The 12715-nt window shown below is 38.6% G+C and overlaps 1 protein-coding gene across 2 annotated transcripts; it reads left to right on the forward strand.

The window, feature by feature from the left end:
* The first annotated feature begins 1858 nt into the window (after positions 1-1858).
* Positions 1859-12399, forward strand: LOC117673940 (uncharacterized). 2 transcript variants are annotated; one of them, XM_034431668.3, is made up of 3 exons: positions 2414-2520; positions 3894-3906; positions 7227-12399. In XM_034431668.3, exon 3 carries the CDS (start codon positions 7235-7237, stop codon positions 8264-8266), a length of 1032 nt encoding a protein of 343 aa, XP_034287559.2. In that variant the 5' UTR covers positions 2414-2520; positions 3894-3906; positions 7227-7234; the 3' UTR covers positions 8267-12399. The 2 variants fall into 2 exon arrangements, with proteins under 2 accessions (XP_060540214.1, XP_034287559.2); XM_060684231.2 differs by lacking the exon at positions 3894-3906 and having other exon boundaries at positions 1859-2520.
* The last annotated feature ends 316 nt before the right edge of the window (positions 12400-12715 follow it).

The following is a 12715-nucleotide window of genomic DNA, read 5'->3' on the forward strand; positions in this document are numbered from 1 at the left end:
CAATTTTAGGGAAAAAAAATCCTAAGAATCCCAGTTATACATCTCTCAACAAATTGTGTAATATGCAAAATCCAAGCCATTCAGAAGCCTGAGGCTAGCAAACATTACAGATACCTGTGCATTTTAATACAGGTAGGAATCTGTCTCCTACCCACTATTGGGAAATAAAAGATAGGATGAGAGAGTGCCTAAACAAATGATCAATATAAACATTAAACTGGAGATTCATCTAACTGTCTCTTCCCTCCTCTTTTTTGAAAAGTTTGAAGATGTTCAACAAATCCCCAGACAGGTGTTTTCATACAGGCACAAATGAGTGAAAAGGCATGATTTATTATGGAAACTTCCAATGATCTCCATAATTTTTCCTTGGAATACTGTAAAGTTCAAAGGTATTTGAAAATCAACAAAAGCAGCAAAAATGCTGATATGTAGCATATTACTCAGCCAAATGATATAAAATGAAATATTAGCTAGCTATGAATTGGCTCACCACAAATTAGCATCCCTATTCACAAAAATGTTTTCATTTGGCAGCCAGGAGTGGCCTGCATAAAGTGCAAATTCCTTTTACTTATCTGACAGGATGGTAATTTCACAATTGCCTTTCCTCCTTTTTTTATATTCTTTATGTGGTTAAGGTGCTAGCCTAGAAATCAGAAGACTCGCTTGGTGACTTTGGGAAGGCCACTGTCTCTCTCAGTCCAACCCACCTCACAGGATTGTTGTTGCAGGGAAATAGGAGGTAGGTGTATATATGCTTTCTGTTTTGAGATATATTAAAATGGCAGGATAAAAATATAATAATATAGGGATAATAAGTGCAAGGCATCAGACACCAAGAATCTTTGATATGCTGATATTTTTATTTTACCACAGAGGGGCATCCAAAAATAGCTCCTTCTAGTGTATATGGAAACTTCCTCATAATTCTACTGTCACATTTTAACATCCTAGATAATAATTACATATATAAAATGTATTTTATACTATATATACTGTGTTGATATTAATATATCTATATAGTAATACAATATTATTTTACAATATAATTAAAAAGTCCATTTTCACCCTTATGGGTGGTCTGTGTTTTCCTCAAATCTTAAATTCTCTACCAGAGGCATGGAAGTTGGAAGGTTCTAACTGTTCCTAGCACTGCACTCTTCTGAACAGAGAACTCTGAGGTTGTTCCTGGAATATGTTGGATCCACTCTCTCAATTTAGGAGTCATAGCCACAGGCGCTCCAATCACCACTGGGACCTCTTGGGTCTTCTCTCTCATTAGGTCTACCGTTGTAGTAGCATCCATCAGTTCCAGGTTCTCTTGTCTTCTCCATGTATGGTTTTGTTTCTAGTAGCCCAACTGTCAGATTGACCTGGTTCCTCACAACATCTGACATGGACCTTGTTAATCAGAGGTGGGTTTCAGCAGGTTCTGACCAGTTCTGGAGAACCGGTAGCGGAAATTTTGAGTAGTTCGGAGAACCGGTAAATACCACCTCTGGATGGCCCTGCCCCCATGTATTCTCTGCCTCCAGAGTCCCAGCTGATTGGGAGGGAATGGGGATTTTGCAGTATCCTTTCCCTGGAGAGGGGTGGGAATGGAGATTTTACAGTATCCTTCCCCTGGAGTGGGGTGGGAATGAAGATTTTACAGTATCCTTCCCCCAGGAGTGGGGTGGGAATGGAGATTTTACAGTATCCTTCCCCTGGAGTAGGGTGGGAATGGAGATTTTACAGTATCCTTCCCCTGCCATGCCCACCAAGCCATTCCACACCCACAGAACCGGTAGTAAAAAAATTTGAAACCCACCACTGTCGTTAATCCATGTAACATCCGAGGCGGGGCCTTTGCACCAAACTCCCTACTGGTATGAACCTGCCCAGATTTACACAGACATAGCCCATTTACACACACACGCACACACTCCACCAGACTGGATAGTACTTAGTACTTATAGTACATTCAAATGAAACATAATATGGATTTCTGAATATTCAGCATAATTTTTAGAGGAGCCATGGCGGAAATTATGTTTTTGAATGTAGTAGTAACCTGCCAGTAAATAGCAATAAAGCTCCCTGCTAATTCAAAACGATCCGTGGAGCTGGCAAAACAATTTCTCCCGATGCGCTAGCTTTTTACAGTAGTTGCCCAGGATGATTTTTTTTTTACTCCTAGCTCTGAAGAAAAAGGCGTTGGTAACTTAAAAAGCTTCTCCTGGGCGGCACCTAAAATAAGTGTTTTTCAGCGTAGAAGAAGCCCCTCTCCCATCTTGCCAGGAGAGGGCTCCGCTTACTGTTTCCTAGGAAGTATCAGGGCTTTTCCATTTCGCTCCGCTGAGCCAGGAGGATGAACTTCCTGTAGTAAATAGATTTGCCGCCATCGTGAAAGCTATGAGATAGATAGGACCCGAGATAAGTGGCCCGGCGGACATCGAATCAACGCTTCGTCACTCGACCAGAGTGAAGACTAGCATCAATTCCGAGATAACTCCGAATAAACTGGCAGCGGGTCAGGTAAAAGAAAGACTGTAAGGTGGAATGTAGGGAAGAAATACTTATCGCAGAAAACCTTTTATACTAGGTTCTCCCACCAGGATCGATTTGTATCCGGTATTTTTCAACCTGCCTCTCTGCTTGGAACCTGCACTCTGTAAAAATTATTATTTTTTTATTGATATTAGTGAATTAAACTGAAGCACGGAGTTCCTGTTTAATGGCACGAACTGAAGGATGAGCCATTCTTTTGGTTGGTCAGGTTGGGGGTTGCTTGGGAATAGAGTATTTTGTTTTGAAAGAGCCCTGTGGGCAAAATCTGCTTCATCTGGCATTCCAGCCCAGACAATGGCCAGCCAATTGATTGTAGGCGTTGAGAGAAGCCTACAACAAGAAGAATGAAATAGCAGGTGCTGACTGTTCCTGCTTCCCAATGGATGATGTTATTAATGGATAGACAGTCAGTCAGTCGGTGGTTCATTTGACACATCATCATGCAGACCTTGGCTGACCTTGTCTGGATTTGGAAGCTAAGCAGGGTTGGGTGTGAGAAACACCCCAGAAAATATTCTGGGAAATTGAAAAGCATCCCAGGAAAGGCACAGTCAAATTACCTCCATGTTGCTGCTAAGAAAACTCAATCAGGAGTTGAGCTCTATTTGACAGATTTTACTTTCTCTAGGTCAATGTAAACAAGCAATTTGCAAGACTGAAGCAATTAAGTTCAAGGGCTTTTGCTTTTCTTTTGCTGGTGTGCTTATCTCCTTTTTGAATTTGCATAATACGTTTTCAGCAACTGCGTGAGGGTCCTTGGTGCTCTCCGAGCTTGCTTGTTTTCTTGCAGGTGTTTTATTACCCAAACTAGGTAACATCATCAGTGCACCAAGGACCCCTCATGTCAACCCTGAGCTACAAATATTCTCCTTTGTTAGTATCAGCAACTGCAGTTGATGGACATGAGGGTACCATTCTAGAGAGTAATATTTCAAGTATGTGAAATATTTCTTCCACCAATTAGCTTCATGGAATAATAATGAATTCTGATATTGTATGAAATAGTCTAAAACTTTTCTACCAGTGCATAGTTTTAGATATATCACATTTCCTCTTACTTCCTTTCCCAAAGAAAAGAAGCTCTAGACTATGTGAATTTTCTCAAAGAGAAAAGAAACCCTGAACAAATAATCCAAAATCATTTTGACTAAGATTTCAGCTATTTGGAATGATAAATGGAATTGCTCGAATAGCGGCCTCTTAGTCCCACATGGATCATTTTATTTATTTGTTTAATTAATTGATGGGGCTGAACTTTATTTATGACACTGGGAAATATACAATATTTAAACAATTTGAGACAAAACAATATGAAACAATAATTTCTTCTCTATCATCAGGTCCGCAACAGAGGTGAGATCTCAGACTGGGAAACAAACAGGATTATCTCAACATTATTGACAATGAGCTGGTGGATATTCCATGATCAGCCTTTTTAAAATTGACTTGAAATGGTGAAATATTTAAAAAGTCTGCATAACACCCCCAATGCTTTAATGTTTATGTAGTGAAAAAAAAAAGATAAATCTGTTATAGTGATTAAAATAAACTAAATGTGACAAAAGCAGAAAAAAACTAACAGAAAAATCCATATAATATAAATAAACATAGAAAATTAATCCAGTTGTTAAGCATATCACTAAATATAGACCATATCGCAACATATGCTCATCTTACTTTTAGAAAACAAAGGCTTTTCAAAAACAGGTAATTCATGTCCTGAATCCTTTCCATAAAATCAGGAAAGCATGTTTCTGTCCAATTACTTACAATTATCCTCTTCGCCTTACCTCAAACTCAAAATTCTTAATGAAACAATAAACCCCATTTTAAGGATATTATTCAATATCCCTTTGAGATCCTTAATATTTTTTTCCAATATTACATAAACAAACTTTAGTAAACACAAACAAGGCTGTGATAGAACAAGACCAAATCATAAGGGTTAAAGGGCCTTCACATATCAAGGAACATAATGTCTATCCTTTTTTAAAATAATTAAATGGTACAGTAAATCCCAAATAATGTTTTCTGATGAATATGTTTTATTTATGAATCATAAGATGTATATTTTGCATTTTTTCATTCCAGCTTCAAATATTTCATTACTTCTGACTTTCATTTCACTTTTTGGGTTCAAACACTGCATCTTATAATGAAGCTAAAATTATAGGTAGCCTAGAGATTGTTAAAGCATTTGAGCCAAACTGATTAACATAAGTTTCAACTGAATATATCATATTATACGCAGGCAGACACATCAATGTCAAAAGGCAATTTCTCAAAATATTTAAAACCATCATTAGTAATCAACTGATTTAAAGTATTAATCTTTTGTGTAATCCAAGCATTCCACCAAAAGATTTTCCCTTTTATTTTAACATTTGAGGTATACAGCAGTGTCAATTTCTTGGACAGATTGCCATTCAAGGAACAAGAGGTTCAGACAATTTTTGGATTCTTCCACCCTAAAGAATTCATTAATAAATGAGTGTTAGGAGTTTGGCTCATACAATTTGTAAGGTGGCACATTAACGTTTTAGCTCTTTGGCAACAAATCTAATTATGATCTTTCTTTTGGAGTACTACTATGCTACTACTGTTGGTGCATGTGTATCAGTTTATCTCTAAAGGTATAGTAGAGACACTCATTTGCAAACTGCTGCTGAGCTTTCACTAAATGGCTGGGGATTTGTATTATTCCTTGTGTTATATGTTTATCACAAATAAATGTGAAAAGCTCCAGTTTATAAGTGATCTTTCAGGAAATATGAATGGTCTACATGTCTGATGGTCCTATGGGGGCACAAGCTTTTATTGATGCCTGATTTTGCCAAGAAGGCTATTTGTTTTGTCCAGTGACAGTGTACCATTGAATATTAATTTGTAGAGTACTTTGGCCAGGGGCGGGTTCCAAATCCTGCCGCTACCGGTTCACACATGTGCAGAAGTGTCCAGGTGGGTGGGTGGAGCCTCCCGCCACCGCTACCGGTTCGCCCTATCCGGTATGAACCGATAGCAACCCACCACTGACTGTGGCAAGAAACAGTTGCTGCTTTGAAGCATGTGCTTATGGCACATGCTTATGTGCTTTTCAGAGGCATTTTTCATACTGTCTCAGAATGAATTTTCAAAGAAAAATAGTGCAGATGGGGGGAGAATTTCAGCTCTCTTTCCACATGTTGCATACATCATCTTCATCAAGTTGTTTCCTTTGTGGTGCAGAATTGAGACTAGATCACCTTGTGTCTTACTTTCCACTTGTAGTCTGTTCATATTATGTACTTAAAGGAGTTAAAGCTGCAATAAGCAAAGGCCAGTTCCTTCCGGACTTACGCTAATTACTCTCAGTATAGTTTCCAGTGACTGTGTCCCTTTGATATATAGCTAGAGACATATACTGTAGATACAGGTAATCTTCTTAATGACCATTCTTTTAGTGACTGAAGTTAACAAATGTACTGAAAAAAATAGCTTACAAGTGATCCTTGCACTGAAGACTGTAACAGCACCCCCATGGTCATGTGATTGTAGTTCAGGCCAGTGATGGATTGCCCCCGGGTCGGACCAGTTCTATAGAACCGGTAGTAAAACTGGCGGGAGGCTCCGCCCACCGACCCTGACATCATCAGGACGCTTCTGTGCATGCTTGGCCCTGTTGTGAACTGGTAGTAAAGATAAGTAGAACCCACCCTTGGTTCAGGCGCTTGGCATCTGTCTGGTAACTATGACACTTGCAACATCCAAGCAAAGTGAATGGAGAAGCCAGCAGGTGGTCGCAAGTTGTGGTCATGTGACGTCTTGCTTAAAGACTGATGATTCACTTAATGACTGTGGCAAAAAATGTCATAAAATCAGATACAGTCACATGAAGACTTGCTCAATTACTGCACTGCTTAATAACAATTTTTCTGATTCTTATTGTGGTCATAAGTTGAGGACTACCTGTAATGTAAATTCTTGTTTATGTCTCTCTCTAATTTTGATCCGGGTTTTGCCAATTAATTGTATGTGATATTTGCTGATGTTTAATAATGTCACATATTTTTTTCTAGCTGAACTGAATGGCACATGTTCTTGCTTTTATGTGGAGATAGGGATTGATTAAGCATATTCTCGGTATAAACTAAACTGGAAATTACCCACATTTTCCAACACCACAGAATTGCAGCCCCAGTAAAATTTACTTCCATTCCCCATGGATAATTTTAAGTCTGATATTTGGAGTATGAAATTATGTGTACAATAGTTTCTTTAGAAGATCCTGCTTAACCAGAAATTCCAGTTTCTGAATCTGGAATCTTAGATAAGCAAACATTCTCTAACAGAGTGCTTATTATTTTGGTTATTGTTTTAAAAAATAAATACAACTCTTTGTCTAATCGTCCTTCAGCATGTATCAATGGAGTAAAATGGAAAGATGGTATTGGCTTTCTATACCTCAGCTTTATCTTCCTCAGCATATAATTGTGCATTTGAAATTTCTACTAACTGGCATTGTTTTTGCTGTAACATAATTTTGGAGATTATTCTTGGGTTAGATTCAATAAGTAATGTCATTTAAACTTTTAATGGATTCTTTTTTTTTATTCCTATGTTATCATTGTTTAACATTATGGATGGAAAAGACTGGAAACCATCTTTTTTGTTTAAAATCTGATTTACTTCAACAGGTGATGGGATGGCAACCAAGACTGAGAAGCAGACATCCATAAAAGAAGAACCAGAGCATGTAGAAATGCAGGTGATGTTTAGAGGAGGATCTAAAGAGAGTAGCTCTCAAAGATATAAACAGGAAAGGGGGACTGTAAGTCACTACAATGTGCTGCCAGAGAGAAGAGAAAAAGCTGCTTCTGATAAAACACAAAGCAAAGCTGGTCAGTGCAAGGAGGGGAATTTAAAACGTCTTGACCAAATAGTGATCCAGCAACTCATCCACATCGGAGAAAGTAAAATTACCCCTAAAAAACAGGAAAATAGCTTCTGTCAGAATGTAGGCATCAATAGACCTCAAATTCTCCATTTAGGAGAGAAGCCGTATCTCTGCATCATTTGTGAAAAAACTTTCCGCAACCACTCAGGGCTTATGGTCCATCAGAGAATCCACACAGGAGAGAAGCCGTACAAGTGCCCTGATTGTGACAAGAGCTTCAACCAGCGATCCCATCTCACTTCTCACCATGGGACCCACACAGGTGAGAAGCCATTTAAATGCTTTGACTGTGGGAAGAGCTTCAGTTACAACTCTGGGCTCATCATACACCAACGAATTCACACTGGGGAGAAACCATATAAGTGCTCCAACTGTGAGAAGAGCTTCAGCCAAAAATCTCATCTCCTTTCGCATCAGAGGACCCATATGGGTGAGAAATCTTTCAAATGCCCCGACTGTGGGAAAAGCTTCAGTTACAACTCTGGTCTAGTAATACATCAACGGATCCACACTGGGGAGAAACCATATAAATGTTCTGACTGCGGAAAAAGCTTCAATCAGAGATCGCACCTTATTTCTCATCAAGGCATTCACACAGGGCAGAAACCATACACATGCCAGGATTGTGGCAAAAGTTTTAGCTTCAATTCTGGGCTTGTTATTCATCAGCGGCTTCATACTGGAGAGAAACCGTATAAGTGTCCCAACTGTGGGAAGAATTTCAATCAGAAATCGCACCTTATTTCTCACCAGAGAATCCATATTGGGCAGAAAACTTAAATTCTAAAGACAATTCTGTATAGGTTATTAATATTAGCATTGTCTTTGCTCTCTAAATGGTAGCTTTGGAAGAACTGTGTGTCGTCATCTGTGGGCCCAGAAGCAGTGGACTTATTTTAGGATTTTGAAATTCTCTTTGTACTTATATGTTCAATATTTCAAAATGTGTAGCAACAAAGAAAAGTGACAGCCAAGAGCAGTGGATATAGAACAAGAGGACTGAGGTCAGGGGTTAATAAGGCTACAAGAAGTATAAAAATGCCAGAAAGCTAAGACTTAATGTATTTTAATATTCGTTTTTCAATTTTATGAGAAAATAACATTGTAGTTTGAAATGTAAAACATTTATTAGTAACTAGAGGAAAATGCTTTAAAATGATCATTAATGTGTTAATATAGATTCTTAGCCTGTGCGAAACATATATAAATAGATATATTGCACTCTTTCCAAAGTTTCATCAAGGCATAGAGAGAAAGAGGGTAGTTGGATTGGACCCCCACTGCTGAACACATCCTTGATGCTGTGTTCCTTTTTGGCTTGGGAGTTTGCTGTGCTTAGATTTGAAAGGGAAACCTTATATTTCTACAAACAAAAAAAAGTCACATCACATGGAATGCTGGAATAAAGATGTGATACATAGATAGTAGCCACACAGACCGATCTTTGTTCCTCTACAAATCCTAGACTATATTGTATGGAGGCAACTTTGGAATTTCAAAGTGTAGTAAATCAAGAATTCACCCTTGTTAATCTCTAGATTTTCTCTAATGCTTTTTATAGGAGGTTGCCTGTGCAGACTTTAGTATTTAAAGAATGCATCAAGGTTACAAATGCAAGTTAAAGTATGGTTTGTTTAAATTAATGCATAACTTCAGTTTTCTTCAATTTAATTGATTAGACGTGCTTCTGAGCATCATCCAAAGTGCTGCTTATTCGGCTATATTATTCAAGATTGCCACATGAGGCTGTCCCCTGCAGTGATCCTCAGGAACCCTGTTATTTGCCCTTGTGTGACACCAGTATGTGGAATTCTCTGCGCCAAGTGATCTGTTGACCCTTTATTTGGTCAACATTGGTATTTTTAAAGAAACATTTTGTTCTACCTCTCTTTCCATACCTTTTGTGATTTTATTTTAATTTTTGAATATTCGATCTAGGTTCCAGATTGTTTGTAGATCGTTGTTGTTATTTTTGTTGTTATTACTACATTGGATCCAGACTTAGTCGCACTTAAAAAAAAAAACCCACTGAAATCAGAGAGGGTTAAGGTATCTGTAACTAACCTGTACCATTGATTTGAATGTGCTTATGTGTAACCATGAAAGGTAAATGACTTTCTTCACTGTTGTTGAGCTCCAGTTTTCAACAGCACTTGGCATTATGGTCACCAGTGAGAGATGGTAGAAATTGCAGCATAACAACATCTGGAAGGCCATTGGTTACCCAGTCTTGGACTACTATAGTATTGGATGACGTCTGCTGCCCTGAGACCAAGGGGCTGAAAATATTAAATGTAAATATTAAGTCAATTGTAAATATTAAGTCAGTCAGTATTACATTTTTAAGCATTGATCATTACGGCTTAATCGCAGCCACTCTTCTGTACATATAACATTACTGATTAGAATGGTGTATTCGGTAGTTTTTAAAGTACTGAAAAATGTTTCCTTGCAATAAGTGGGGAGTGTACAATGCTAAAATGCATTTTTAAAAAGATATTCTGATACTGGTTGTTTGCTTAGATTTTTACTTTTTACCATTTTCTCTCCCTCCGGTTAGGCTAAGACCAAGGTTGACAGAACAATTTGGCTACAGTTCAATTCTTAATTTGCTTACACCCAATAGACAAAATCTTGCCAGACCAAACCCTTACTACTCTTACCTTAACAGATATAACTTCAGAGATCCTAAGCAGTGGCTATTCTTACTCTCTTCTTCTGTCTCCTATCCAGCTCTGGACTGGGCTGCCTCTTGTCTCGTTCTTTCCTAATGTGTTCCTGGGTAACTACAACTGCACTGTAGTCCATCACACAAACTTCGCCTTTTGAGGGCACTCTCTCTCTCACCTCCTCAAAATCAAATGTAGCCATTACGACCCTAAGAGAATTTATTTGCTTGAATTAGCTTTTTAACAACACAAGTAAAAGAGTTTAAAAACAAAAAAACCCTGGAACCATGCAGAAGACACTTTTCACGTACCAGATGGTAGAAACTTTGACAATAGTGCATCTTCAGAACAGTTTTTCCTGCTAATCTGAGTAGTCAAGTTCATAGCAAGAGAGGTGATCCCATAGACCAGGGGTGTCAAACTCAAGGCCTGGGGGCCGGATCTGGCCCGTGGGGTGCTTAGATCTGGCCCGCGGGGCCACCCTGGAAACAGCGAAGGACTGGCCCGTGATGCCTCTTTCAGCGAAAATGGAGCTCAGGAGCCCATTTTCTCTGGCAGAGCGCTTGGGCCAACACAGGCACCCCGACATGAGTGACGTCGAGCTGGTCACGCCCATCCCAGCCCCCTGAGGTCAAACACAACCCTGATGTGGCCCTCAATGAAATCAAGTTTGACACCTGGCTATAGATTGTCAAGTTCTAAACTGTGTAGCGTTTTATGAGTCATTATTGCCCTGGAATTATTCCTTTTGTTTAAACACAATTTTTATAAAAAAATTTATACAAGAATGCTTGAATTATTCCCAGAAAACGCCAGCGATTATTGATCTTTATTACAGGAATCATATGAATTCTATACACTATGGCGGTCAGCAGCCTAGCTGCCCTGCTTGGTAGTATTTGCAATTTCTAGACCCTTTTCAAGAATAGCCTCACACGCAACACAGTTAAGGCAGATGGTCAATTTTGCCACAGTCCAGCTGGCTCAGGAAGGGTCGCATTTGATGTAGTGGCTTGTAACTGTGCAAACATTCTTCTTGCCAAATTTGCTGTCTGCAAGTCCTGTGACAGATGGAGATCGAGGGATACTTCCAGACCCCAACCTGCTCCTTCTGGGGGCTGCAACCTTGTGCAGAGGAAGCTTCTCTCTATCCCAGAAGTCCTACTTTTTCCATACCAACAGCAGCTCCGATTAGTCTGGATTTAATTTCAACTTGTTTACTCATCCAGCCTACTATCAGGATTTAAGCAACATTTAGGGCTACTGATTCTTTCCTTGAAAATTGGGTTCAGTAGAGCAGGATTTCCTATGGGTAAGACTCTGGATGAATTCCCCCCCAATAATGTCATGTAGAAATCTTAGTAATAAGTCATTGTTTGACATTGAAATCTATTTGCAATCTATTTGAGTGTGTGGGTGTGTAGCTGAGAACAAGAAGTGTATTGTTGCCCACTGAGTGCTAATCCATCTCAGCCTTTCCTTACTCAGTGTCAGTTAAATGGCTGGTGGAATATGGAAGTTAAAATTGAGCATATTTGGAGCATACCAGGAGACAGCAACCTAGTAAATATTTCCTGATATAACATTTTAGGAGTCATACTAATTGTCCTATAAAAAAAATTAAAGGAATGCCAATAGAAATAAAAATCTGGAGAGAATGTGGTTACTTTTTAGCGTTTTTTAAAAAATTCTTCAGTGCATGCTATCAACTTTAGGAGTCAACCATGTGTAGCAATGAGGCAAGAATTCAAAATGTTTTGACATTTATAGATAGTCCTTAATTTACAACAATTGAAACTGGAACTTTTTGTCATAAATTGGATGGTTGTAAATCAAGTCATGACATGACCGGGCCTAATTTTATGACCATTTTTACCACGGTCGTTAAGCAAATCCAACTTTCCCAGTTGATTTTTTTTTTGTCAGAAATCAGCTGGGAAGGTCACAAATTGGGATCCCATGACTGCAGAATGCTGCAACTGGTCATAAATGTGGGGTTACTGTAAAATCACTTCTGCCCCCCACCCCCCAAGGCTGTCTTAACTTGAAACCATCTTTAAATGAATGGTTGTAAGTACAACCATGTACCTTAGCAAGATACTAAAATATTAGTGACCACATTATTCTGCCCATAAAGTGTAAACTCTTGGAAAATTAATACTAATTTTAAATGGTCTTTTCACTGTGTCTTGTCAAATGCAATGTCTTGAATATCTTGCTCAATAAAAATATAATTTCTTTTTACAGTGTTGGATTTATCTGGCTTTTGTTTCTATTAGCGCTCTAAGTAAAGAAGTTGGTTTTAAACAAAGAATGGTCTTCTTGGAAGAAGCTAATGAAGCTCAACGTACTGTATCAAAAGCAGAAAGGCTTTTTCCTCCAGTTGTAATCTGAATGATACTGGCTGGTGAGGCAGCATAATACTGTGAGTATTTCAGAATAGCTAAATGAGGCATCAGAAATGATAACCTATTTTTTCCTGCACACACATATTCCCCAATAGGCTCTGGATGACAAACCAGACTAGGCTGCCGTAAGGTTAAATATGTGTGAGCCAGTG

Source organism: Pantherophis guttatus, chromosome 2, assembly GCF_059756535.1.
Source record: "Pantherophis guttatus breed Tessera chromosome 2, ASM5975653v1, whole genome shotgun sequence".
In the NCBI taxonomy this organism is placed as follows: Eukaryota; Metazoa; Chordata; class Lepidosauria; order Squamata; family Colubridae; genus Pantherophis; species Pantherophis guttatus.